A 27,770-nucleotide genomic window follows, 5' to 3' on the forward strand; every position below is an offset into this window, starting at 1 on the left:
CTCTGTCCATTACTAATATGGGGGCAGTCCTGGGGTAAATTTTCTCGTTCCCATCCATAGATTCAAGCTAAGCTTGTATAAGGACAGGGATAAGCTTTGTTGTATACAGATGGGGACTCTGTCCCAGAACAGTAGTGTCCGCTTCTCGATAAACCTATCCCAACAAACCACTACGTGATGTTGCAGAACAGGTTTAGATTCCAAGACTGAATATTTCTGATACCATTTGACTTGCTGATGTGCAATAAATCCATCAGTAATGAGACGGATGCCTTGTATGCCAGACATACGTCACCTCTTAGCAATCTGTAGGATGCCTAGTATGGTGACAGGGCTTTGGCTCAGTACATGTAGGGCATATTGTTTAGGCCTTGTGTCCTTTTAGTAAAGTATCTCTGTTGATGTTCCAGTTGTTGCATGTAAATGGACAGATACATGCCAAAGGAGGCATTACACTCAGTGACTGGTCTAATGAGGGCTGAGTAAAGGGGGGCAATGGCATTCCTATAAACAGACTACAATCCCTTTGTTTATACGATGTGCAATAAAGAAAAACTTTCTTAAAAGGCAGGTCCCTGTCTACATAAGTTTCCAAATCTTAAAAACTGGATCAACTCTTAGGGGCAAAGATTCATAGGTGTTTACTAGGCTAACGACCACAAGATAATTTTTAAGCCTAGCCACGCATCCCAAATCTCTGACAAGTTCAGATACTGTCAATGTGGTAGTTCCCCATTGTGGATGACTTCCCAAAATATACGATAATGTATTTTTCATTATTTAGTTTAAATCCATGATAGGACCAATTTGTTTGGGACAAACCTTTCTGTAGGAGGGTAGAGTCATTTGCAGATTCAATGACTGCATTATTCACAAAGTAGTGGAAAGTATTCTAAGAATGAAGCTAACAAGGTAATGGAGAATGGAGATTTTACCAACAGGAATGGCTATAAGTAAGGGTACAGAACGTAGGCAAGGGGGGCAGGAAGTAACTGGAGAAAATTAGCAAAGCAACTAAGGATTTGGGTGCAAATAGCTAGAGAGGGAAAGATAACAGAGTGAGCCTATGGTTAAGCAGAAGTTTGGACTGGAGTTTAGAGATTACTTTCCTTACCAGGGATTTATAACTCATTATAAACAATGAGAAAGGAACAATGGACTATAAAATGAATTTTAGTTGAGTCTAGAAAAGAAGGTGCTGTTAAAGAGCCATAATTAGTAGGGCATATAAAATACTGCATGATAACTATGACAAATGATCAGAAGAGGTGGAAAAGATTAAGAAGCGAGAACGGAAAGTCAACATACCAAATACCAACGGGAGGACATCTTTATGGCTTCCAAGTATGCAAAACATCTAGAAGGTTTAGGATTTTTGTGTGAAGTGTTTGCATAAGTTGATTTCAGGGATTTTTTCCTCAGGTAGATGGCACATTCTGGAGTTGTGATGACAAAAGCAGAGTAATAACTGGAACATGTTTTTTGGGAATGCACTGTGTAGCAGATTTTAAAAATTCTTTAGGAAATACTTGTCAGAAATGTTGGGGGACAAATGGTTGTAAATATGGAAGTGATTCTTTTAAGCTGGGATATAGAATCTAAATGCCCAGACATAGTAAGGACTTGCTAAGTTTAATTCTACTGGCTGCAAAAACACAATTACTAGAAAATGAAATCAAAACTGAAACCAAGTGCAACTGAAGTGCTAAATGCCATAAAATAGATAAAAATACTGGAAGTGGTATCTTTAGAAAAAGGAAGGAGCAAATTACATATAATTAAATGGAATTTGTGGGAACAATACATGCAGAACAGTGCTCAGGATGAAGAATAAAATTTAAGGGAAGACAGGAATTGAGCAAATTATGTAATGCTGGACTGAACGAAAATTGTTAAAATGTACACTGCATGAAAATAAAGGAAATGCTATCATGGTTTTTCTTTTTATAACTGTGTATGTGCTATGTACTTTTTAAACAATGCTGAGTTTAATAAAGATAGTCAAAAAAGGAATACAACATGGAGGTGCTTTAACATGTGAAAATATGGCAGTTGAAAACAAAAAAAGTACAGAGTTTCAGTACATGTCAGCAGCAAAACAACAAACTACGGATATTCTCAGCTCAAAAACATGTTAAATATTTTTATAGAATTGTTATGAAATTGTATGGTTAAGCAACAACACAAGAAAATATCATTTAAACAAGTTATTTTCTGTACCTAAGCAAATACTGAAGGATTAATACTAATTAAAAAAATGAAAATGTCCCATATCAATCAAGTTAATGAGCAACCTTCCATTTGAAAAATGTTAGTCTCAGCTTTGTCGTGACAGTGTCTGGCCGAACAGTTGTAGCACTGTGAACTGAAATTTTGGAAACACAATAACAATGTTTTTTTATTTTTATTTTTTGCAGGGCTTATTTGTTCAAGCATGGATCCAGGTATGCACCTTCCAGATGCAACAATTTCTTCAACTTCATTCTATACAAACAGCTCATACCCACAACAGGTCTATTCAACTGCTAGCACAATCAAGAACAGCAGTGACACTGCTTGCAACATAAGTAATGGCTACTTAACAGTGATTTTACCTGCCTCCTACTCCATTATTTTAATCTTTGGACTGTTTGCTAATATACTGGCTATTTATGTGTTTGGATGCATTCATCCCAAATGGAATTCCATCCAAATCTATCTACTCAATGTGGCAATTGCCGACCTCTTGCTGATTACCTGCCTTCCTTTTCGGATAATGTATCACAGCAATGGAAATATATGGTTACTGGGCTATACTTTCTGTAGGATTGTAGGTGTTACATTTTACATGAACATGTATATTAGCATTGTACTGCTGGGACTTATAAGTGTTGACAGATACTTAAAAATTACTCAGACATTAACACAATATAAAACGATGAAAACCAAACTGAGCATTTTTATCTGCAGTTTATTGTGGGGAGTTTCAATTACAGCAACCATGCCAGAACTTTTAGTGACCGAGGATCAGGAAAATACTCTCAAGTGCTTCCATTACAGAGACAAAAAAAAAGTGAAGTGGAAAGCATACTTCAACTTGGCAATAGTGCTTCTGTTCTGGGTAGTTTTCATTTTTCTGGTCTTTTCCTATATTAGAATTGCAAATAATCTTTACAAAATTTCCAAAAGAAAGTCCTCTTTTCCAAACTCTGTAAAATATAACACCACAGCCAGGAAGTCATTCATAGTACTTTTCATTTTCAGCATTTGTTTCGTCCCTTATCACACATTCCGATTTATTTACATCGCTTCACAGTTAACAGACTTTACATGTTACTGGAAGAATGTGGTTCATAAAACTAATGAGATTATGCTCCTCTTCTCGGCTCTGAACAGCTGCATGGATCCTATCATGTACTTCCTACTCTCGAACACAGTACGCAAAACTGTGTTCAGAATCATCTGCTGGAAAGTTCCAAAAGACAGTAGTCTAACAGAGAGCACTTCAGAAATTAAACAGAAACTTTCCCTGCAGACTAATCAGAGTGCCATTGTTGACCTAAACACCCTTAGCAACAGCCAAGCCAAGGGACTGCTTAATTCACTAAAACATAAATGATGTGATATTGCCATACAATATGCCAAGACTGTCAGACTGCAACCTCAGCTTCAGGGAATGACTCCATTTCAGCTTACCTTCACCTTCACTTATCTGAACATTAAAAAGCTGTCCATATTAATTTCCAATATGGTAGAGTGTGGCTAAAAATAACACTAGCAAAAATTACTGAACGTACAATATATAAGTAATCAATTATCACAAATAAATATAAAAAGGGTGCTGGAGTGCTTCTATGAATTCCAGAAGGTAATCTGAGAGAGTTAATAGAAAAGAAAATGTAGGGCAAAGTACAGTGGATGAGATCAATGCGGCCAGCAAGCAGAGCAAAATCCAGCAGACCAGAGAATAAAAGCAGTGGTCTCCTCATAAGAAGAAAAAATAAAATAAAATGCAGTGTCAGAATTTTAAAGTCAGTGTAAATCTGCCTGAATTAAAGAAAACTGAAGAGAGGCAAGAAGTATTAGTGAGACATTCAGATGAACTATTACGGATTCTGAAATCAGAAAAAAATATAAAAGGGAAGCAGGTAGCACAGGATGCAACACAAGAGGAAACAATACAGAACATGAAAGAACTGGAGGACTTCAGGTCACCCAGAAATGGTGAAAGGAACAAAATGTACAGAGATTGAGTGTCAATGTATTAGTAAATGGAATCCCAGCCAGGAACTGCAACTGGAAAGAGAGCACCACGTTTATGTCCCACAAATGTAAATGAAAAAGCAACCAATTCTTATACTAGTTAAAATTCCAGAAAGAGAAAGTTTTGTCTAGCCTATGGAAGGAGGAAATAGATTTAAAAGTTGGAGCAGCACAAATCTTTAAAGATAATGATTACTCTGTATCGACAAGTTACAGTAGGAACATATTTCTTCCAACAATTAGAAAATATAAAGACATAAAGCTAATATATCCAGCAATATTCAGACTTTATTGTCCAACAGGAATGAAAACGAATACTTGAAGATCTCTCTCAAAAAAAAAAAAAATATATGAAGTTGCTGTCAGAAAATAAAACTATGAGTGTGACACTTGTGAGCCATTAAGTCTGAAATAAGGTGATGCAGGAGAGGTCATGGCAAGTGAAGCTGTTCCATCTTTAAAAAGAAAATGTTACAAAAGTAGCAGGAAGTATATGAAAATATAAAATAAAAAATGAAAGCAGTACAACTGAATCTACAGCATTAACTACCATGAAATACAGAGAAAGAAGAAAAATGAATATCCACTGACTTCCAAAAGATCTAGTTGGTTTATATGACTATTCTCAAAGACTCTTACTGAAATGTATTACGTTATTTGCTGAAAAGTAAAGTGGGTTTACCCTATTGCAATTAAAAAAAAAACTTAAAGTATGTCAATATATATGATTAAATAAAATGTCTTGAAATAAAGCTATATGTTAAAAGGAGATGCACTGATTAGTTATTAAAAGTGTATAAAAGGTAAAGGATGGTGCACAAGACCAGGGGCTGATTCTGCTGATACTACAAGCCAAAATTAGAGGAAGTTTTTTAGCGAGTAGTTTTAATGTTAAAAATTACTGTAAAATAAAATGTAAGTATTTTGTTGGATATAAATTTAAAACATGGACGAGCTGGTATTATTTTCGTAGTAAAGCGCTTCTGTGCAAGGTGAACAAGGCAGCTCTCCAAGAATTCATTCCACTAAAATGGAAGTGTGTGTCATTCAGACGGGTAGAGTTAGCAGGAAAACACAGGAAAGCAGTCAGAATATTAAGGGGATCCCCACACTGTATCAGAGCAAACAAATTGTAATTTGTTATCTAATAGCTCTGCCATTTAAAGGAAATAGTAAGGGAAAGACAGTGTTGCATTTTTAAAGGAGAAAGAGGGCTGGAAATGTAAGTACGCCTAAAAGGAGAAAAATGCCACTGTGGTAAAAAAACTATGTTTTCAGTAACCATAAAACAGATATTAAGAAACTATAAACTTCAGTTTGGAAGTCTGCAATGTAAATGGCTTAGTTGGGAAGGGGAAGAAACAGAAAGTGCTAGCTTGTCTGGCAAAAAAGTAATACACACACAGTAATGTTACAAAAATGCAGCTAATAGATGAAGAGTATAAAATATAGATTAAAACAAATTGTAAAGAAGGACATGTAGAGGGAGAGGTAGTACTGATATGTAAGGGAACAAAGATGCAAAAAGAAAAGAAACTAGCAAGAGAAGATTTATGATGATTAGATGATACTGCTAAGTTCAGAATGCAACAGTAGCATGTGTACATCGCTGCATTAGGACAAGTGTATTAGAAGTAAAGCTTGTTTGAACAAAGCGTCACAAAGTTTGGCGACCAGCTACTGCTCTGCTGTATTTATCTGATCAATCCAAGGCATCTGCTGATTTCTGCAAAACTGAAGGAGAATTGTTCACTGTATTTTGCACCTTTGAACTATATTTTACTACATCACTGCTTGACTGTTTTTACTGAACTGTTGCACTTTGTTTGCTGTAGCATACTCTAGATTCATACCTGCTGAATCTAGTTCTGTTTGGATAACTTGAGCACAAATCTAAGCTACCTTTTGCTGGAGAGGTTTCCCCTGCAACCTTGTGGCAGGAGTGTGCAGTTAGAACTCATCTGACTGAAGGTTGCTGGAAAAGGGCTCAGTTTTGAGCTTTTTTATGGGTTAATTTGTTTAGATCAGTTTGCTCACGTTTACTACATAAGCACCGCATTTGAGTTTGTTCGAGCACTGCGGTGGATACTGCTGGTGGTAACAGATGCAAACATTTTTGCCTGCAAATTTTCACTAAGTACTCTGCTGGTGCACCATTGGTGTGCTCTCATGACTGTGGTTCACTCACAGGCGATACATTCAGTGAAGTTCCTGAGGTACCAACAGAGATCTTACCCACTAGCCCTTCATATGTTTCGACCACTTTTTCTGTCCTCCCCCTGTTTCTGACCACAAGGCCTACCTAGCATTATGAACGGACAATTTCCCACAGTTTCTCCAGCCAGCTTAGTTGACATGGGCATCCTAAGGCAATGTAGCAATCGCCCCATGTACACTGGCAACCCACTTCTTCTGGTTCATGCAAATTCAATATATGAGAGATGCATCTATATTAAGAACCTAGACTCCAGGCTCTCTCGCTCACCAGTCAGCACATCTGACACTAAGCATGCTGTCAGCATGCACACCTCACCTTTTGTACCAACCAAACCAACAACACACAGAACTACATTTGTGGAGGTCCTTACCAGAAGATTGCCTAAACATCAGAGATCTCTCAAACACAAGCAAGCTTCACATAATACATCCCCTGCAGAATATAGTGCATAACATCAGTGTTTCATCAGACAATCCCCTAAGGCATAACACAAAACCAAACATCTAAGTCATAGGTGACGCCATTGTGAGACACACACATGTTCCTCTCAGCAAGTTGGATAAGAAAAGGTTACGGTCAACTGTCTGTCAGGTGCCAGGATGCACTACATCACACATGCACTCAAATCTCTCAACAACAGGTACTGTTATAACTCTGTTATAGTCCATGTTGGTGTGAATGACATAAGACGTACCTCACTGGACTATATGAAGAGAGACATGACTGGGCCTCTCAGGTAGGTATATCCCTAGTCTTGAGCAGCATTTTACCTCCACCTTGCCAAAATACAAACAAAATATGATAGACTTCAACAATTGGCTAAGTTTCTGGTGTCTTTCCAAGGGCATCCAGTATCTGTCAGCCTGGGATGATATGGTCAACAGACCTCGATGCTTTGCCAGAAATGGTCTTCATTTGTCACCCCTGGGATTTTGGCTACTGGCTAAGGTTCTTGCCACCCCCATAGAGCTATTTTAGGCAATGCCACAAGAACAAAATTCCTGATGTAAAAATACTCTCTAAAAACAACCTCAAGGTCATGCTGCTAAATGCTAGAGTCTTAACCTGAAACTGAATTCACTGGAAGCATTCCTTACCTTGGAAGATGCTGACATTTGTGCAGTCAGATAGACTTGGTTTAAGGTAAGCCAAGGTGGTGCAGTGGTAGCGTTGTCACCTCACAGCAAGAGGTTCTCCCATTCGATTCTCGACTGGAGCGCCTTCTGTGTGGAGTCTGCATGTCCTCCCTGCGGTCGAGTGGCGTTCGAAAGACATGCGTGAATGGGTGTGCCTTCGTTGAAGGTTGGGTGTCGGGCTGGCACCTCAGCATCGTAAAAATCTACTGCCAATCATTAGCGGACCGGAGTTCCACTGTGGCAACCCCTAACTGGGAAAAGCCGAAAGAACAACAACAGAGACTTGGTTTAAGGCTGCCTAGAGCACTCAGCCATACCAGGTTACATTTCCTTCCACACATTCAAGACCACAAACTGAAGGCGCGAGAACTAAAGAAGGTGGCATATCAACCAAACATCCTGGTTTGGAGCAAATTTAATTACCCGTCCATTGACTGGAAAAATTATACACGTCCTAAGTCACTTGCCCAAAGGCTCCTGGATATCATTAACTCCACTGCCCTAGATAAGCTGGTTGATACCCCCACAAGGGGCTCAAATATCCTGACTCTAATGTTCAGCAACATGCAGGACCATTGCAGCACTCCCAGTGTACTGTCCTCCCTGGTGAGATGTGACCACAATTCGATGTCATTAGAAGTAACTATAACACCAGACCCCCCCCCCCCAGCAGCAACTAGACTAAATAACTTTTCCAAGGCCAATTACTACCTCTTAAGAGATGGCACAAGTAGATTTATAGCCCCCCCCCCCCAACAGGTTATTTTAATGAGGTGTACACTATGATCTTGTTTTTCATTTCTATGTAAGTTTTTATAGCACTGATATTAATTATTGTTTGTTCCAAGACATTTGGGGTTTTATTGGACACATTTTATTGCATATATTGCTTGCTGCACAGATTTACACATATGATGTTCATATTTTCTCTAAAAACAGTTGATAGTTTTGTATTATACCTACAAGCTGGTATTTTTTGTAATTTACTGTTAGGGGACACATTTACCACATATATACATTTTTTTATAGTGGTTCTAAGTAATGGCTTATATTTTAATTTACTGGTAAAGAAGCAATTCAAAAAACAAGGGAGTCTATGTCTTTATAAACATTTGTATGCTTAATTATTCAATTGTATTTAATCAGTGGCTTAATTGTTGTATGTATATAAAAGTATGGTCTTGCTGACTGTCTGGTATTCTGAAGAAGTCAATCCTAATATTTGACGAAGGCGCTTAATAAATTTTATTTTCCTGTATCCTGCTTCATTTTCGTGCCTTTTGTTAGATGGAATGGACACCTATGTTGGGTTATACACCAATGTTTTATACCAGCATCTATACAACTGTATTGACTCTGCCATACCAAAGTAAGATCTTCAAGAATGAACACACCTGCCTGGTGGGCATCTGCCATTAACAGGCTACACAATAAGAGAAAGAAATTCCTGCTAAGAGTAAGAAGGAACAAACTCAAAATTGGAAACACTCCCTCCTCAACTTAAACAAGCAAATAAGACTCTTTGTGAAGTCCTTCAAAGCTAACTACGAATCCAAATTAGCTTCCACAGCGAAGGACAACCATAAGGGATTCTTTAATTACATCTGAAACCTTAAAGCAAAGTCCCAGATTGGTGCTGAACTTGTATCTAATGGTACTACGTATACAGAACTTGTGGATATAGCAAACCTGCTGGCTGAGAGGTTCAGTGAAAACTTCACCCGCCTGTCCCCAATGCACATACTCCAAAGCATACCCACCACCTAGTATCTCTAAGGAGCAGGTCTTAATTGCCCTCACCAAAGCCAAAAACACAGCCTCTATGGGACCAGATAACATCCCAGGCTACATTCTACATGGGTTCAAACAGGAATTATCAACAACACTGGCTACTCTTTTCAATCACACCCTAAGCACTGGTATCATCACACAGAAACTGAAAACAGCTACAGTCATCCCTTTACACAAACGGGGTAGATCCACTGACCCCAGGAACTACAGACCCATTAGCTTGACCAGCCTTATCTGTAAGGTCATGGAGAGAATCATCATGGACTTTATCAATAAAGATATAGGAAATGTCCAAATGCTTGATCCCACCCAGTTTGGCTTTGTCAAGGGGAGATCATGCCTGTCAAACTTGGTAGACTTCTTCGAGACAGTTACTAAAGATCTAGATGAGAGTAAAACTGCATATACGGCCTACCTAGACTTAGCCAAGGCCTTTGACACAATCCCCCACTCAGGCATTACTGATAAACCCACCCAGTTAGGTATCAACCCATCTATTGTCAAATGGGTTGCAAACTGCCTCACTGATAGAACTCATACAGTCAAAATAGGGGATTCCACCTCCTCCAGTGGTGTTCCATAGGGATTGGTTCAGGGACCCCTACTGTTTGGAATCTACTTTGCCAAAGTCCAGGCAAAAAATAAAGGTCTGTGGCTTTCAAAGTTTGCTGATGACTGCAATCTGGGAGCGGTCATGGAGTCCCCTAACAATGTCAACATCCTGCAAGATGGACCTGTGCAGACTAATGATTGGTAGCAAAGTCATGTTCTTAAACTAAATGCAAAAACATGAATTACCACCCCTTTCAAGGGCAATGTTCCTGCAAACTATCACATCAACAGTAATACCCTAAGCATCTATTCAGTGGTGACAGACTTGGGCACACAGGTTGACAGCAACCTCTCCTTTGATCACCACATCTCCACACTGGTAAGAAGGGCACTTTATATTGCTCATCTCTTACATAAGGGAATTGCCTAAAGAGAAAAAGATGTTATAACCCGCCGTACTCTTCCCTCATCAGGCTAATAACACAGTACAATGCTCCCTTTGGTATTTACCTTTCCAAGCACCTGCAGCAATTAGAGAGACCATAAAGGTTCCTTACACAGCAAATTCAGGGTCTACAGCATCTGTCATATGTGGACAGCTTGAAATCACTGTCACTTTACTCTGTGTCATACAGATGACTGAGAGGTGACCTGTGCCTTGCATATAAAGCAATCTCTAACCTTGCTTTAATGGGAATGCTGCACATTCACAAGTCAAATGGCATACAGGTCACTCAATCTAAGGAACTTACCCTGGGATGCAACATGAACACATCCTGCTGGAGGGGCAGATTCGTCTCCCAGAGGTTGCACCACTTTTGGAACAGGCATCCAATTAATGTTAAACAGAAACTCTCGCTGACCCTATTTAACCATCCAATCGTCCAAAGTGCGCTTAATCAGAAATTCACCCTGGGGGTTCCACCTGTGTCCCTAGATACCTAGACTAAAAGTGACCAGGGGTCTCCCAACTTAACATTTGCTGGCGGCCCCCAAATTGCTAACACCGGCCTTGAACTCTGTTAGAAAAGGGACAGATGGAATTTAGATACTATATTCCCAGATATACAGGTTGGGCAAAATTAGACAGGTAGTGTGTCTCTAAGGAACATCTGAAATTAATGCAAGCTTTTCAACCATACTTTACACTTTTTTCAGATTAGTCACAAATAGTATTAAAGATAAGGGGGCATATGAATAAAAAGGAAAATACGTATTAGCATTTCCAAACACACCTCATGAAGATTTTTTTTTTACTGGAATGTGCGAAACAACACTGACATACACTAATTAACTGAGCCCATGTCACTGAGAAACTACCAACAAAATGGGATAAATATGAAAAGTATGGCGTTCTTGGACAGAAGTAACAATAAATATCTAGAAGAGAAAGAGAAATTTAAGGTACCTCGGAATGGGACAGTGACACTGCAAGAAGAAAAAAATTACTCGGTTACATGGAGCAAAAAACTAAACGGCAGAACACTTGGCAAACTTAAATGTAGAGCAACAGCAATAAGTCAGATGTTTTTCGACAGTAACACTGGAGCCACAAAACTGTTGTTACATTGGTTAATACAACAAAAAGCAGACAGAATTACAACTAGACTTGAAAAAAGACTCAGAGGGAATCTAAGAATTATATGATTTTTATGAAAAAGAAATAAAGACCAGGAAATATTACAAGATGAAGAGATGAACATTTATTTAAAAAGGCTCGGGATGCCAGGACAGGTGGAATATGAAATGGAAGGATTGTTGAAGTAAATTAGTAAAGAGAAAATAAAAAAAACACTTTAAAAATTTGATAGGAAAATTACCAGGCTTAGTTGAGGTTCCCACTGACGTGTGGAAAATGATGGAAGGGAATGTGGTTATAACATAAAACATTTAAAAACACATCAGTGGGAATATATCTCAGTCTTTGAAACTAGCAGTGATAACAATACTTCCCAAAGGAGGTGAATACACAGCTGACCTTTGCTCTTACAGAGCAGTATCTACTTTGAATTATGGTTACAATGTTTTCATGACAATATTAGCAAAACGACTAGTAGGACTACTGCCAAAAATCATAAAATTAGATCAGTGTTGCTCTATTAATTAGATCAGTGTGGATCTATTAAAAGAAGATAAACTTTGGTGAAAAGTCAGTTATGATTCAAGATGATGCAAAACGGGAAGATGTTAACAGGCTTAGACATAGAGAAGGTGCTTGACAGGGCTCATCTGGGCTTTCATGATAAACTATGAAGGCATTTGGATTCACAGAAACACAGAATTTATTTTTAAATTACATGACAGGGTACAGGCACATGTTAAAAGAGAAGGCATACTGTTGCATAGATTTTGATTGCTCACAAGGGGACAAGACAAGGGTGCAGACCTCAACTGTACCTGTTTTGGAGGTATGTACCCATTATCAGTCATGATTTACTCCTCCACATTATGTACACAATTTTTGAGAGGATTTCTATTTTCAGGCTAGATTTACAACTCCACAAAATATTCTGAACCCTGCCCCTACACACAATTTTGAAGCTATTTAATTCACAGGAATCAAGACTACATGTTCAAAATACCAGTGGAACAAATACTTAACACACATTACAATCTCCATTTTTCATAAACAAAAATAAATGACTATTACCTTGAGGTACACATCTGCAAATAGTATTTATTAAAGTCTAAACATTTTTTACTCTGGCTTTGATAATATGTTTATATGTTAGTCACTCTCTTTTTTAAATGTGCATTTCCTACTAGAAGTGGGAGGAGCTAGATGTTTTTAGGGATTCAAATAATATACAGATTAGGTGTCCACATTTCTGGCTGCCTGTACCTACTTTTCAAGAGCTTCTGTACCTATTTTCGAGGTATGCAGCTGTGCCCTCATTCCCCTTCACGTTTTTACAGTATACAAGACCTGCTAGCCAGGTAGAGCAGGCATTCCCAGATTCAGGGATACAATTGGTATGGCAAGCAGAAAAGGTCAGAAATGGTGGTAAAGGATATAGTTCTGCATAAAATAAGACCTTGGGAACGTATTTTTTTAACTGAAAAAGATACAACAGAATTATTTAAAATTTTAAACCACCACCATAGACTGGCAGGATATTAAATTACTGAGGGTAAAACCAAGGCAACAGTTACTGAACTACACAATATCATATGAGCTAGTGCAGAGACAACCTTATTTATGGTGTCATGAAAAATCAAATATCTAGGGATTTGGGATAAAAAAAGATGGGCACAGAGATTCGGGGGGGAAGAAGCAAAAGATAATAACACAATGGAAATTATGAATATAAGGGGATAAGGATGGTAGTACCACTAATATTGTACACTAGGCAATTACATTTTATAAACCAGAAGAAAAGATTTCTTTTGGGAAAAGAAAAGCACATGTCCACTGGAATAAACCAGCTCTACTAACTAAACAAGGGAGTTCAGTCTCCCTGTCTTAAAAGTGCACTTTACTGCCAAACAACTGAGTTTCTGTATAAGGTATAAGAGAAGGCTTATTTGCTTAAAAAAAAAATATATGATGGGCACCCAAGGACAAAGCAGTTGTCAGAGGCATGAAACGTGCTTCTGGGCACAAACAGAAAGGGAAGATAAGTGCAAGCAGTCCGCTTACATTTACTGTACAATGAAAAGGAGACCAAGGAATGAGGCAAGTGAAGGGACGAAGACAGAAAGAGCACCTAAAGGGTCTCCAGCTGAGGAAATAGAAGGGGGCAGGTAGCAATACGATAGAGTAAGTGAGATAAGGAAACGAGATCTTGGGGGGTGACAAACACTGAAATGGTAGGAGGGTGACAAACACTGAAATGGTAGGAGGCCTAAACAGAATTTAATTTGAATATGAGTGATCACTTAGCTCATCTGGGACTGACAGCAGAGATGCATCAAAATAATAGAAAGTTAGAATTAGTAAAAGAAAAGCCACCAACAGAATAATTTTTAACAGAATCCAGGAAAGAGAGGACAGCAAGAGTAGTGTTAGTAAATAGGGTTTATAAAATACTAATAGACCGTTATGGTGAACAAGCAGAAGGGAGTTTGAAGTAACAAATTCAACAAACAATACACAAAGGATCAATGCAGGGAAATACACCTAAGCACACAAATATTCAACAAAGTCATGGAAGTTTACAATGCTTGCTAGGTACTTTACACCCTGAGTAGAATATAAAATATGCTCCCTATATCAGATGGCATATGATGGAAATGTAAAAAGGAAGCAACAGGAAATTGTGAACATATTTTCTGGAACTTAGTACATTTACTGAAATTTAAACAAGTAATAAGACAGACACAGGAAAGCGTGTTTGGAGAAGGAACTAATGAATAAAACTAGAAAGGCTCACCCAGACTTGCTACATTTTGCTGTGAGGGAAAGGTTAATTTGCTTTTATTTGTTGCATTTTGTATTACTTTACTGCCTTTTTCTATTTTTGAATACTGTGATTTGTTTTCTTTACCTTGTGTTTTACTTGTATTCTGCTTTTAACTACATATTAAAACTTGAAAAGAGACCACAGCTCTGTCTCTTGCGAGTCAAGACAGAAATCAGAAAATTTTCCCACCCGGTTACTGTTGTGCTCTTAAAAAACACTGTCTTTCTAGATGCCTGCCTCTTATGTTAATTTGACCATATATCTCATTTCCTCTCTGCTTTTACTGGCTTGTGTGAGTAAGCGCAAAATTATCATTTTGTGAAATCACTCCCCTTCAACTATTTAAATTTATTGGCCATCCTACTGCATTCCATAGTACCAAAATACAAAAGTAACCACCCCCTTTCAAACTATCTTGATGTTTTAAAAATAGCGACTCTCCACTAAAGCTTAACTTTTTAGACATGTAAAACCTAAGTTACCTACTTTCACATCTAACTCCTCTAGTGCACACTGCAGTGTTTAGGATAAACCATTTTTTCATCTTACCTTTAAACATCCCTTGTGACTAAGCACTTGCTCTAAAACCTGCTGGAAAGCACTAGGAAGCCTTAAACTGTTACAAGCACTCAACTCACCTTGTTAATAAGGAGAAATTAATTGTAGGCACTAAACAGCCTATAATTGCAAAATACCTTGCTAAGGTAAGGGAAAACAGCTCTTGTACAAAAAAGTATCAAACCAGGCATGTCCAAGGGGCAGCTTCTGGTGATTTTTCCTGTCCACCTGGTAAATCTGGGCATTCTGGGGCAATGCAGCAATTGCCTCATGTACACAGACAACCCTCGCCTCCTACAACCCAACACTACAACCTGCGAGAGATGCACTTACATTGCCAAACTGGAATCAAAGCTCTCTCCACCCAAGATTGTGCTAGACAGTCAAGAGGTGAAGGTTAACACCCAAACTACACCACAAGCAACACATAGCCCTTCTAAACCCACACCACCAACACCCTCACATAACAACACTAAACCCTCATATGCAGAGGCCCTTAACAGTAACCTGTCCAAGCAACAAGGACCTCTGAAGGTGAAACGCAAACACCAATCACAAGCAAAGTGTCACATAGTTCACAACACCAATGTGCCACCCACCAACAGCCCTTAAGGAAAGGCAACGTACCCAACACTTTAGTCATAGGTGACGCTATAGTCAGGCACACTGATGTCCCACTCAGCAGGCTGAACAAGGAGAAAATTACAGTCAGCTGCCTGTCGAGTGCCAAGATCCGCCACATAAAGCATGCATTCAAGTCACTCCACAACAAATATGACTCTGTCATTGTCCATGCTTGAGTGAATTACTTGAGATGTACCTCCCTGGACTACAAGAAAAGACACAAGGAAGAGCTCTCAGATCATGTGGCACAGGCAGGTATGACCTTAGCCCTGAGCAGCATTCTGCTTTCGCCTAGAATGATACCACAGTATAAGGACAAAATGATTGACTTCAACAACTGGCTAAGCTTCTGGTGTCAAAGGGGATTCAGTATCTGTCTGCCTGGGATGACATGATCAACAGACCACGATACTTTGCCAGAGATGGTCTGCACCTGTCGCCCCTGGGATTCAGGTTACTGGCTAAGGCTCTTGCCACCCCTATGGTGCCTTTTTTAGGCAAAGTTCAAAAGACAAAACCACCAACGTAACAGGTACAAGCATGCAAAATCAAAAGGTAATGCTACTCAATGCTAGAAGTCTAAACCTCAAAATGCACTCTCTCGAGACACTTCTAAAAATGGAGAACATCGATGTCTATGCAGTAACTGAGACCTGGTTCAAGGCTCCAGAGAGCACCCCTGCAACACCAGGCTACAACTCTTACCACATTTTCCACCCACGAAACCGGGAACAAAACACTAAAGGTGGAGGAGCATCCATATTCACCAAGGATATTCACACCACCAGGCTAGATGCCAAAACACAATGCGTCTGAAATTCTCTAGGTGCAACTAACACTAGGTAAGACTGCAATCCAAATTGTAGCTTGCTACAGATCCCCCACCATGCCCCAAGATTCTCACTACACCTTTCTAAACATACTGGAAAATATTAAGATACAACCAAACACCCTAATACTGGGTGATTTCAACTACCCTGTCATTAACTGGGAAAACTACTCATGTATTAACACCTTCGCCCAATGGTTCTTGGAATTAATAAACTCCAATGCCCTGGATCAACTTATCTATAGTCCCACCAGGGGCTCCAATATCCTAGACCTGGTCATTACCAACATGGCAAATTGATGCTCCACACTTATGGTCACCCCCTCGTTGTTCAGGTCTGACCATAAGCTAATCCCCCTTGACATCCACATCTCTCCCCCACCGCCCAGTCAGGAAAACTCCATAAAAAACTTCTCCAAAGCCAACTTCATGCTACTCAAGTCAGAAGTGACAAACTTCATGACACACATTCAGACGGGAACTGAAAGTTCGACTGCTGAATCCTACACTAAGGCACTGTATGAGCACATCCTCTCGTGCATGAATCGTTCCATCGCAAATAGAACCAAGATGCTCTCCTCCAAAAAAAGGAAGCCAAACTGGTGGTCTCCTGCCATAAAACAAACTTTACAACAAAAGGAAGAAACTGTTGCAGAAAAGAAGAAAATCCCGGGATGCAAAAACTCCCTTACTAGCCTCAGTAAAAAGCTGAGATCCCTCATAAAATCCTCCAAAGCTAGTTACAAAAATAAAATTGCCAAAGATTCCAAACACAATCACAAAGCATTCTACAGCTATGTCAAGAATCTAAATGGCAATCCTCAGATCTGCTCTGAGCTACAACAGAATGGCATTAAATATACTGATCCCAAGGATATTGCCAATATCCTGGCAGATCGATTCTGTGCCAACTTCACCCGCCTCTCACTCCCTAAAGGGCCCATCTCAATACCGAAAGACTGCCAAATTTTGGTAATAATGACCACACTGGTAAAAAAACACGCTCTCCAAAGCTAAGAATACAAAATCCATGGGGCCAGAAGACATCCTGGGCTGTGTACTACATGAACTACAAAATGAACTGGCACCTCACCCAAGTGTCATGTTTAATCATAGCCTCACCTCAGCCTTCGTGCTCACTGAGTGGTGCACAGCTACAGTTTTCCCACTCCACAAGGGGGGATCCACCTTAGATCCTGGGAACTAATGCCCCATCAGTCTGACAAGCCTGATCTGCAAGGCCATGGAACATATTATCATGGAACTTATAAACAAAGACATTGTCAACCTTCAAACACTGGACCCCACCCAGTTTTGGTTCGTGAAGGGCCGATCTTGTCTCCTGAACCTGACTGACTTCTTCGAATCAGTCTCCAGAGCTAAGGACCACAGTAAGGTGGTCCACACAGCCTATCTGGACCTCGCCAAGGCCTTCAACACCATCCCCCACTCTGGAATCCTAGATAAACTTACTAAGCTGTGCATTAATCTCTATGTCACTCGAGTTGCCAACTGGCTTACTGACCAAACCCACACTGTAAAAGTAGCCGACTCCAAATCCAGGTCCAGACAAGTGACAAGTGGAGTACCGCAGGGTTCAGTCCTGGGACTGCTCTTGTTTGGCATCTACTTCTCTGAAGTACAGACCAATACTATGGGACTCTGGCTAACAAAGTTCACAGATGACTGCAAACTGGGACCCATTACTGAATCCCCAAATGATGTGGATATTCTATAAAAGGACCTTACAGAAACAGATGCTTGGTGCCAGAGCCATGGGCTCAAGCTCAATGCCAAGAAATGTACAGTTATCCCCTTTGGGAGAAAAACATGTACCCATGAATTACTACATAGGTGGCAGTACACTAAACAATGAAAGTATGATAAGAGACTTAGGGACACAGGTGGACAGTGGTCTCACCTTCGATAACCACATCGCCACAACAGTCAGGAAATCCTTCTATGTGGCACATCTCATCACTAAGGGCTTTTCAACCAGAAAAAAGGAGGACATTGTCCCACTGTACTCATTCCTCATTAGACCCATTATAGAATACAACACCCTGTTTGGTATGTACCTTTCAAGACATCTGCAACAACTGGATAGTTCGGAGAAATACCTCACTAAAAGAATCACAGGGCTAAAGCAGATGCCCTATGCAGACTGTCTAAAAAAACTCCACCTATATTCTGTCCCATATCGTCTACTCAGAGGCGATATCTGCTTAACATACAAGGCCATGTTCACACCCAGAGCTGTAAAACATGCTACACTTAAAAAAAAATCCCAATCCCTCAGAGCCACATGCTCCAGGGATCAAAACCTTGTCATCACAATGAACAAAACATGCTGGAGGGATAGGTTCCTGACCCAGAGACTCCCCAGACTCTGGAACAGACTGCCCATACATGTCAAGCAGAGCGCCTCTTTGGCCCTCTTCAAAAGGAACTTTGATGACTGGATGGGAGATAGGAAATTCACCCCGGGGATCACGTCAGTCGCCCTGCTAGACAGGGGTCCAGGGAAGTAAATACTGTGGGAAGAAATAGCCTGGGAATTGTTATGGCTAGGCTTGTATATGCCCTAGGGCCGATATCTAGTACCAACCTATGAACCTGTGTTCTTGAGATGGGATAGTGATTTTGATGAATCAAGGCATTGAAATGCACTAATTTCATTACTCATGTGATTGGGAAAGAAGGCTACAACCAGGAAACAGAAGTCAGTAAGTAACCCTGAGATAAGTGAGGTAAGAGAAATTATGAATGATGTAAAAGAAAAAAGTTAAAAAAGGAAGGTCAAATGAAAAGTAGATTAGCAATTAATAAACATAATATCTGAAATGCATATTTCCTTATGGAATACATGATGAACACTTCCTGGACTACATGAAAAGAGACATGGAAGATCTCTCCAATCTTGTAGCCCAGGCAGGTATGACCCTAGCCCTGAGTAGCATTCTGCCATTGCCCAGAATGATACTGCAGTATAAGGACAAAATGATTGACTTTAACAATTGACTAAGCTTCTGGTGTCATATTAAGGGGATCCAGTATCTGTCTGCCTGGGACGACATGGTCGACAGACCACGATACTTTGCCAGAGATGGCATGCACCTGTCGCCCCTGGGATTCTGGATACTAGCTAAGGCTCTTGCCACCCCTATAGTGCCTTTTTTGGGTAAGGCTCAAATGACAAATTCACCACCGTAACAGGAACAGGTAAGTAAAAACTGAGGGTAATGCTACTCAATGCTAGAAGTCTAAATCTCAAAATGCACTCACTCGAGGCACTCCTTAAAATGGAGAATATCGATATCTGTACAGTGACTGAGACCTGGCTCAAGGCTCCAGAGGGCACCCCTGCACTACCAGACTATAACTCATACCACTCTTTTCGTTCATGTAACCTGGACCGGAATACCAAAGGCAGAGGTGTGTCCATATTCATTAAGGATAGCCACACCTCCAGGCTAGTTGCTCAGCATAATGCATCCGAGGTTATCCAAGTGCAACTAACTCTGGGCAAAACTGCAATTGAAATTGTAGCTTGCGACAGATCCCCCAGCTTTTCTTGATATACTGGAAAATATTAGGGTTCAAGCAAACACCCCAATAACGGGCGATTTCAACTACCCCACCATAACGGGGAAAACTACTCATTCTGGAATTCATAAATTCCAATGCCTTGGATCAACTTATCCACACCGCCACCAGGGGCAACAATATCCTAGACCTAGTCATTATTAACATGAGTGACCGTGTTCCACACCTGAAGTCAACTCCTCGTTGATCCGATCTGACCATAAGCAAATCACCCTAGATATTCACATCCCGCCCCCACTCCCATTAAGGAAACCACAGTAAAAAATTTCTCCAAAGCCAACTTCATGTATAATAAAACAGAAGTGGCAAACTTCATGACACCAATGCAGATGGACAATACAGTTACGACTGTTGAATCCTACACAAATGCACTCTATAAGCACTTGCACGAGTGCATGGATTGTGTTATCCCCCCAACAAAGGAAGCCAATCCAGTGGTCCCTTGTCATAAACAAACTGTACAACAGAAGGAAGAAACTGTTGCAAAAGAGAGTAAAATCCCATGAGTGGAGGAGCTCTCTGGTCAGCCTCAGTAAGAAGATGAGATCCCTTATAAGATCCTCCAAAACTAGCTACGAAAAAAAAATTGCCACTGATTCTAAGGACAACCACAAAGCATTCTATAGCTATGTCAAGAATCTCAATGGCAACACCCACATCTGCTCTGAGTTACAGCACAACAGCACGAAAATTACAGAACCAACTGATATTGCCAACATCCTGGCAGAAAGGTTCAGTGCTAACTTTACCCCCCTCTCACCCCCTAAAGGGCCTATATCTATACAGGAAGAATGCAGAGTCCTGTAATCACAACTACTCAGGTAAAAGCTGCGCTCTCTAAAGCCAAAAACAGAGCATCCATGGGAATGGACAACATCCCAGGCTGTGTCTTACATGAACTTCAGAACGAACTGGCTCCCCACGTAAGCACTATGTTCAATCATAGCCTCACATCAGGCTGTGCCCACTGAATGGTGCACAGCAAAAGTTATCCCACTCCACAAAGGGGGAGCCACCAGTGATCCCGGGAACTATCGTCCTACTACCCTGATGAGCCTGGTCTGCAAGGCCATGGAATGTACCATCATGGAACTCATAAACAAAGGCACTGGTAACCTTCAAACTCTGGACCCCACCCAGTTCAGGTTTATGAAAGGCAGATCATGCCTCCAGAACATGATCGACTTCTTTGAGGCAGTCACCAAAGCCGTAAACGAGGGTAAGGCAGTTCACACAGCCTATCTTGACCTCGCCAAGGCTTTCAACACCACACCCCATTCTGGAATTATAGCTAAACTCACTAAACTAATAAATCCCTGTCACAAGATGGGTTGCCAACTGGCTCACAGACAGAACCCACACTGTAAAAGTTGCAGACTCCAAATCTGACTTCAAACCAGTGACAAGTGGAGTACCACAGGGTTCAGTCCTGGGACCTCTCCTGTTTTGGTATCTACTCCTCTGAAGTACAGGCTAACACAGAAGTTATCTGGCTACTGAAGTTTGCAGATGACTGCAAACTAGGAGCCATAGTCAAGTCCCCAAATGATGTGGACATCCTACAAAAGGGCCTCAATGAGACAGATGCCTGGTGTCAGAGCCATGGCCTCAAACTCAATGCCAAAAAGTGCACTGTCATTCCCTTTGGTAAAAACTCTGTACCAATGAACTACCACATAGGCAGCAGTCTACTTAATACCGAATGTGTGATAAGAGACCTTGAGACCCAGGTGGACAGTAGTCTCTCCTTTGATAATCACATCTCCACAGTAGTCAGGAAGTCCTTTTAGGTGGCACACCCCATCACAAAAGGTTCTCATCCAGGAGAAAAGAGGTCATTGTTCCCCTCTACTCATCACTCATTAGACCCATTACAGAGTACAACACCCCTTTTGGAATGTACCTCACAAGACATCTGCAGCAGCTGGAAAGGCCACAGAAGTACCTCACAAAGAGGATTACTGGCCTCAAACAGATGGCCTACACTGACCGTCTCAAAAAACTCCAGCTTTACTCCGTAGCATACCACCTACTCCAAGGTGATCACTGCCTAACATATAAAGCTATGTCAAACCCAGAGCTGTTGGACATGCTACACCTAAAGAAATCCCAATCCCTCCAACCTACACATTCTAGGGACCTAAACCTTGTCACCACAATAAACAGGACATGCTGGAGGGATAGATTCCTGTCCCAGAGACTTCCTATACTCTGGAAAAAGCTACCCATCTATGTCAAGCAAAGTTCCTCATTAGCACTCTTCAAGAAAAATCTCTATGAGTGGATGGGAAATACACCCTGGGGATCACTTCTGTGGCTCTGCTCGACAGTAGCACAGGAAAATAACTTTCTTGGGTGGCATACGCCAGGGAACCTTGTTGGCTAGGCTTACTTAGGCCTTTGGGCCAATAGCCTAATACCTACATATGAACTATAAACCCTACCCAATAAGTTGTCTTGACACATTTCAAATAGTAACATGGAATAGTAAGACAGCACCCTTTATTGAAAATGCTGCAGATCCAACGCAAGCCAAGGGACTTTCCTGTGAGGTTCCCAATAAAGAACCAAAAGGAGTCTATCATGTCCACTGAGACCATAAAGATCACCTGTGAAATCAAGGGCATGACACCCTGCATGAATAACACCTAGAACATGTAATTTCCAATGTACCTGCTGAAGTCACCAAGGTTTACAATGGGACTGAATCTACAAGTGCAATTCAGAATAAGGAATATGTACAAATAAAATTCCACAACCTACTTTCAAACAAGAAATACACTCTGCAACTCCAGTGAGAAGCACTTTGTCGATATGCTCCAAGAGGTCCACATAGACTGCCAAATCTCTTCAGCAAGATCTTTGGTGCTGTGTGGAGAAGCAACTTAATAGCTAAAAGATGTGGCTACTGGAAGCCATACCCAGAGCCTACTGGTCTTGGTAATGGTTCTTCAGGCCAGGACTAATTCTGAGAACCAGCATTACATGTGCAGTGTTGTGAGACTATCAGGACTGATGTGCTGCCCCGTGAAGCTCACCTGCTGAATAATTTGGTATGGGGTCCCAGAACAGGAAAGACTGCCTGACAACTGGTCACCTTTCTCTGATAGACAGAGTCCCTATTTGAGGTACTGGGCCGGTCTAAAGTAGAAAAAGAGGAAGAAAGTGTGCATCAAAGAGACCTACCATGGTGGTTGTTTGCTGTAGGTCTTCAATGATGGCCTGCAAAATTTGCCAAAACATGTCTCCCTAGAAAATGGCACATAAAAACAAAAAAGGTGAAGATACACTATCTGATACAGACACACTGTAGATGGCACTAAACAAGCCAAACAATTGTCAGAATAACTATCAGAGCAGGTAATATATCACTGTTTCTTAGCAGACATTATACATTATCATTTTCTTTTTACTGCAGTTTAAAATGCTTCTACATTTTTTTAATTTTGTATTCTCCCTCTCCGCACAACTGTATACATATAATGCACATCATACGCATTTTTTGTGTGCTTTTCTTTTTCCCAGGCTAAGACTGAAACTGGTCACTGCTCTGCCACTGTTAACAAATGTAAACAAATAAAGTCATTAAGGGGGTCCTCTCACAGGACACCTTGATGTCACAATCTGAGAATTCTATCAGAATATTCATTAATGACCTCCTTACAGATCACAGGAGGTTACTAGGCTAACCTTCCCAAGGCCCTCACAAGCCTAGTCAAGTTCAACCCATGTTCCCAAGGGTGTCTGGTTCAAGTAGACGTTAAAATCAGCACCTATTGCCCCTGTCCAAGAAGGACAAAGATGGAACCCCCAGGGTGAATTTCCAGTTACCCATCAAATTGGCCAAAATGCACTTACATAGGGCCAACGAAGGGCTTTGGTTAACACGAATAGTAAGCTTGTTCCAAAGGTGGGGCAACCTCTGTGAGACAAATCTGTCCCACCAGCAAATTCTATTCATGTCACATACCAGTTAAAGGTCCTTTTGAGTAAGTGACCCATGTGCCACTGAGAATGTGCAGCATTTCCATTAAAGCTGGGTCAGAGATTGCTCTATATGCAGGCACAGGTCACCTCTGACCAGTCTATATGACGCAGAGTAAAGTGACAATAATTTCAGTCTGTCTGCATAAGACAGATCTTGACAACCTTGAATTTTCTTTGTAAAGAACCCTTGTGGTCTCTCCACCTGCTACAGGTATTTGGAAAGGAACATACCATAGGGGTCATTGTACTCTATTATTGACCTGATGAGGGAAAAGTACAGGAGGGTTACAACCTCTTTTTTTCTGGAGGCAGTCTCCTTACTTACAGGATGAACAATATAAAATGCCCTTCTTACCACTGCAGAGACATGGTGATCAAAGTTAAATTTGCTGTCAACCTGTGTGCCCACATCTCTCGTGACTTTGGCACCAATCATTAGTCTGTGTAAGACCTTCTTGCAGGATGTTGACATCACTTGGCTGTTTCAATGATCACTCCCAGTTTGCAATCATCAGCAAACTTTGTCAACCACAGTCCTTTAGTTTTACTCTATACTTCGGAGAAGCAGATTCCAAACAGAAGGGGTCCCAGAACCATCCCTATGAAGCACCAATGATTACAGGCCTGCTGGAGGAGTCGTCATCCCCTATTTTGACCATACGAGTTCCATCAGTCAGCCAGTTTGCAACCCACCAGACAATATATGGGTTGATATCCAGCTGGGTGAGTTTATCAATGATGCCTGAATGGGGGATTGTGCCAAAGCCCTTGGCCAAGTCTATGTAGACCATATGCACAGATATGCCCACGTCTAGGGCTTTGATGACTGTCTCAAAAAGTCCACCAAGTTTAACAAGTATGATCTCCCCTTGACAAAGCCAAACTGGGTGGGGTCAAGCATTTGGAGATTTCCTATATCTTTGTTAATAAGGTCCATGATGATTTGTTCCATGGCTCTGCAGATAAGACTGGTCAGGCTAATGGATCTATAGTTCCTGGGGTCCATGGATGCACCCCCTTTGTGCAAAGGGATGACAGTAGCTGTTTGCCATTGCTCTAGGATGAAGCCAATACTTAGGCTGTGATTGAAAAGCAGACTCAATGGTGATGTTAATTCCTGTTTTAACCCATGCAGAAAACAGCCCAGGATGTTGTCTGGTCCCATATAGGCTGTGTTTTGGATTATGGAGAGGGCATTTAAGACTTGCTCCTCAGAGATACTAGGTGGGGAAAATGTTAGGGATGCTTTGAGGTATATGTTGCGGGGACAGGGGAGTGAAGTTTTCACTGAACCTGTCAGCCAGCAGGTTTGCTATATCCACAGGTTCTATATACATACTACCATTAACTACTAATTTGGCGCAAAACTGGGTCTTACCTTTAAGGTTACAGATTTAACTAAAGAATGCCCTGCAGTTATCCTTAGTCAGGGAAGCTAATTTGGATTCGTAGTTAGCTTTAGAGGATTTTACTAGGAGTTTAAGTTGAGAAGGGAGTGTTTCCAGTTTTGAGACCATTCCTTCCTACTCTTAGACAACAATTTCTTTCTCCTGCTGTATTGCCTATTAATGGCAGTTGTCCAACAGCCACGTTTGTTTTTCCTTGAAGAACTTGCTTGCTTTGGTTCTATCAGGTACGGCAGAGTCAATACTATTGTACAGGTGCTTGTATAAAGCACTGGTGTATAACTCAACATAGGTGTCTGTTCCATTAATGGGGGGAGGGACTATGAAGCTATTTATGCAGTCACGTAAGAGGGTGTAATTGGCTTTGGAGAAGATTTTTAGTGTAGCTGGTGCTAAAGGGGGGGAGGTCTTGTGTTATAGTTACTTCTAGTGAGACTGATTTGTGGTCAGATCTCACCAGAGATAGCCACACATTGAGCGTGGTTCAGCTGTCTCCCATGTTGATGAGCACCAGGGTCCAAAAATTTTGAGTACCTTGTGGGTGCATCAACTATCTGGCTCAGGGCACTGGAGATGAAGTCCAGGAACCTTTGGCCAAGTGAGTTACAACACATATAATTCACCCAGTCTATGGACGAGTAATTAAAGTCACCCAAAACCAGGGTGTTTGGTTGCATCTTGATTAAGTCAATTACATCCAAGTAGGCTAAGTGAATGCCCTGATTCATGGAGGTGGTCCTTTTTACTGGCAATGACCTGAAGCGGGGGTCTTCGGTACAGTCAATTGCACCTGATGCAATTTAAGGGAATTGTGCTGTTTAACCAATCTAGAGGTGTATTTATCTTTAATGAATATTGATATACCTCCTCCTTTAGTTCTCACACCTTCAGTCTGTGGTCTGAACGTGTGTGAACGTGTCTGAACGTGTGGAAGGAAATGTAACCTGGTAGAGCTGGGGTGCTCTCCGCAGCCTTAAAACATGGCTCAGTGACTGCACAAATGTCAGCATCTTCCAGGGTGAAGACTGCTTCCAGTGAGATGCTAACCATTGTACCAGTGGCGGCTGGTGACTTCAAATCAAAGGGGGCTGCAGGAGATAGCCGAATGGGTGGGGTCAATGGGAAGGGGAGGAGCTATGCTCAAAACCACAAAAACTAAACTTTAATTAAATATGCTGCCCTGGGTGCCAAACCCTCATTATGAGAGTCCAATCAAGACAAATGAAGTATAAAAGAATAAAAATATTTCAATGCATTGGCATCTTGACAGCTTACTTAATATCCAGATGGAAACAAAAAGGTTGAGAGGCATGAAAAAATAAATTACTTTTTAAATACATTACTGGAATGCCAGTCAAAATCAAGTAGAAGAAAAACAAGCAGCACTCAACTCAAACCACTTCTCCTTGCACTGCAGTTCTAATTATAATTTATATTCAGCTTTATTAAAGTACCAAGTAACATGCTGAAAGTAGCAATCTCTGCGATGCCCCCACTTGTAAAAATGTTTCTTATCCAAAAAAGACCTGCTGCCTGACAACTATCTACTTGTTTCATGGGGAAAACATGATCAAAGTAAAAAATGAAAAGCAAACAAGCTCAAGATACATTGCTTAAAGGATCACTGTACAGGTTATGGACCACACATGAATGGCATTCTGTTTAGTTTACGGGTAAAGCCCTCAGAGATCACTGGAAGTCTCCAACAAGTGTAATGGGCTTCTTAAAATAATGTAATCCTGTCCTTTATTACAAATACTGGCATATGCATTTCAATACCCAATGCATTATCTAGTTAAGTATTCTCTGCATGGCAACAACAGAAAGGCTTCAATGTTGGCAGGCTTATTAAAGCTTACTTGCATGTTATGATCTCAGACAAGCTTATCTGATGGTCGTTAAAGCATTGCTACTTAAAACACAGAGCAACAGGCACTTTGAGTAATAAGCATAAATCAACAGTACAAAAATATAACAGAAACTGCATAACTGCTCCTTGCCTTGCTTAGACACATCCAGAGTCACTACATGGGGGAGCGGGGTGCAACAAGTATGTCACAATTTGAAATGTCTCTGGCTGACTGTGATGGCCCTGACACATTTGTCATACCTCTCACCCTCAGAGCAAAGCCATACATAGAAGTGGGACAAAGGCCCAAAAATAAGGACATTTTTTAAATATTGCTCTTATAAACTTAGAAAGATAATAGAATAGTAGGTCTTGCATTGGTATGAATTTTTCTGAAGGATATGAAATCTGGAACTCAAATGTCTGTCATTATTTTCTAACTTCAGTCTTTAATGATTTACCACTAATTTGCCAAAAAAAACTATTTTATGAAAAATGGATCAAAAATGTGATGCAAAAATATAAAATAGCCACACAAAACAGCTGGGAACCTGTCAAAGAAGGGACAC

General features: G+C 40.7%; 2 protein-coding genes across 9 annotated transcripts in view; one reads left to right on the forward strand and one right to left on the reverse strand.

The window, feature by feature from the left end:
* Positions 1 to 5,011, forward strand: part of GPR34 (G protein-coupled receptor 34) — an 80,561-nt gene extending 75,550 nt beyond the window's left edge. For both annotated transcript variants that reach the window (XM_044072335.1, XM_044072336.1), the window contains exon 2: positions 2,418 to 5,011. In XM_044072335.1, coding sequence (XP_043928270.1) covers positions 2,435 to 3,598 — 1,164 coding nt within the window. In that variant the 5' untranslated portion in view covers positions 2,418 to 2,434 and the 3' untranslated portion in view covers positions 3,599 to 5,011. The remainder of the gene's footprint in view (positions 1 to 2,417) is intronic.
* CASK (calcium/calmodulin dependent serine protein kinase) overlaps positions 1 to 27,770 on the reverse strand; it is a 4,132,188-nt gene that overhangs the window by 1,859,140 nt on the left and 2,245,278 nt on the right. The gene's annotated exons all lie outside the window — the stretch shown is intronic.

Source organism: Protopterus annectens, chromosome 5.part0 (assembly GCF_019279795.1).
Source record: "Protopterus annectens isolate FY-2018-M chromosome 5.part0, PAN1.0, whole genome shotgun sequence".
NCBI classification, from domain to species: Eukaryota; Metazoa; Chordata; order Ceratodontiformes; family Protopteridae; genus Protopterus; species Protopterus annectens.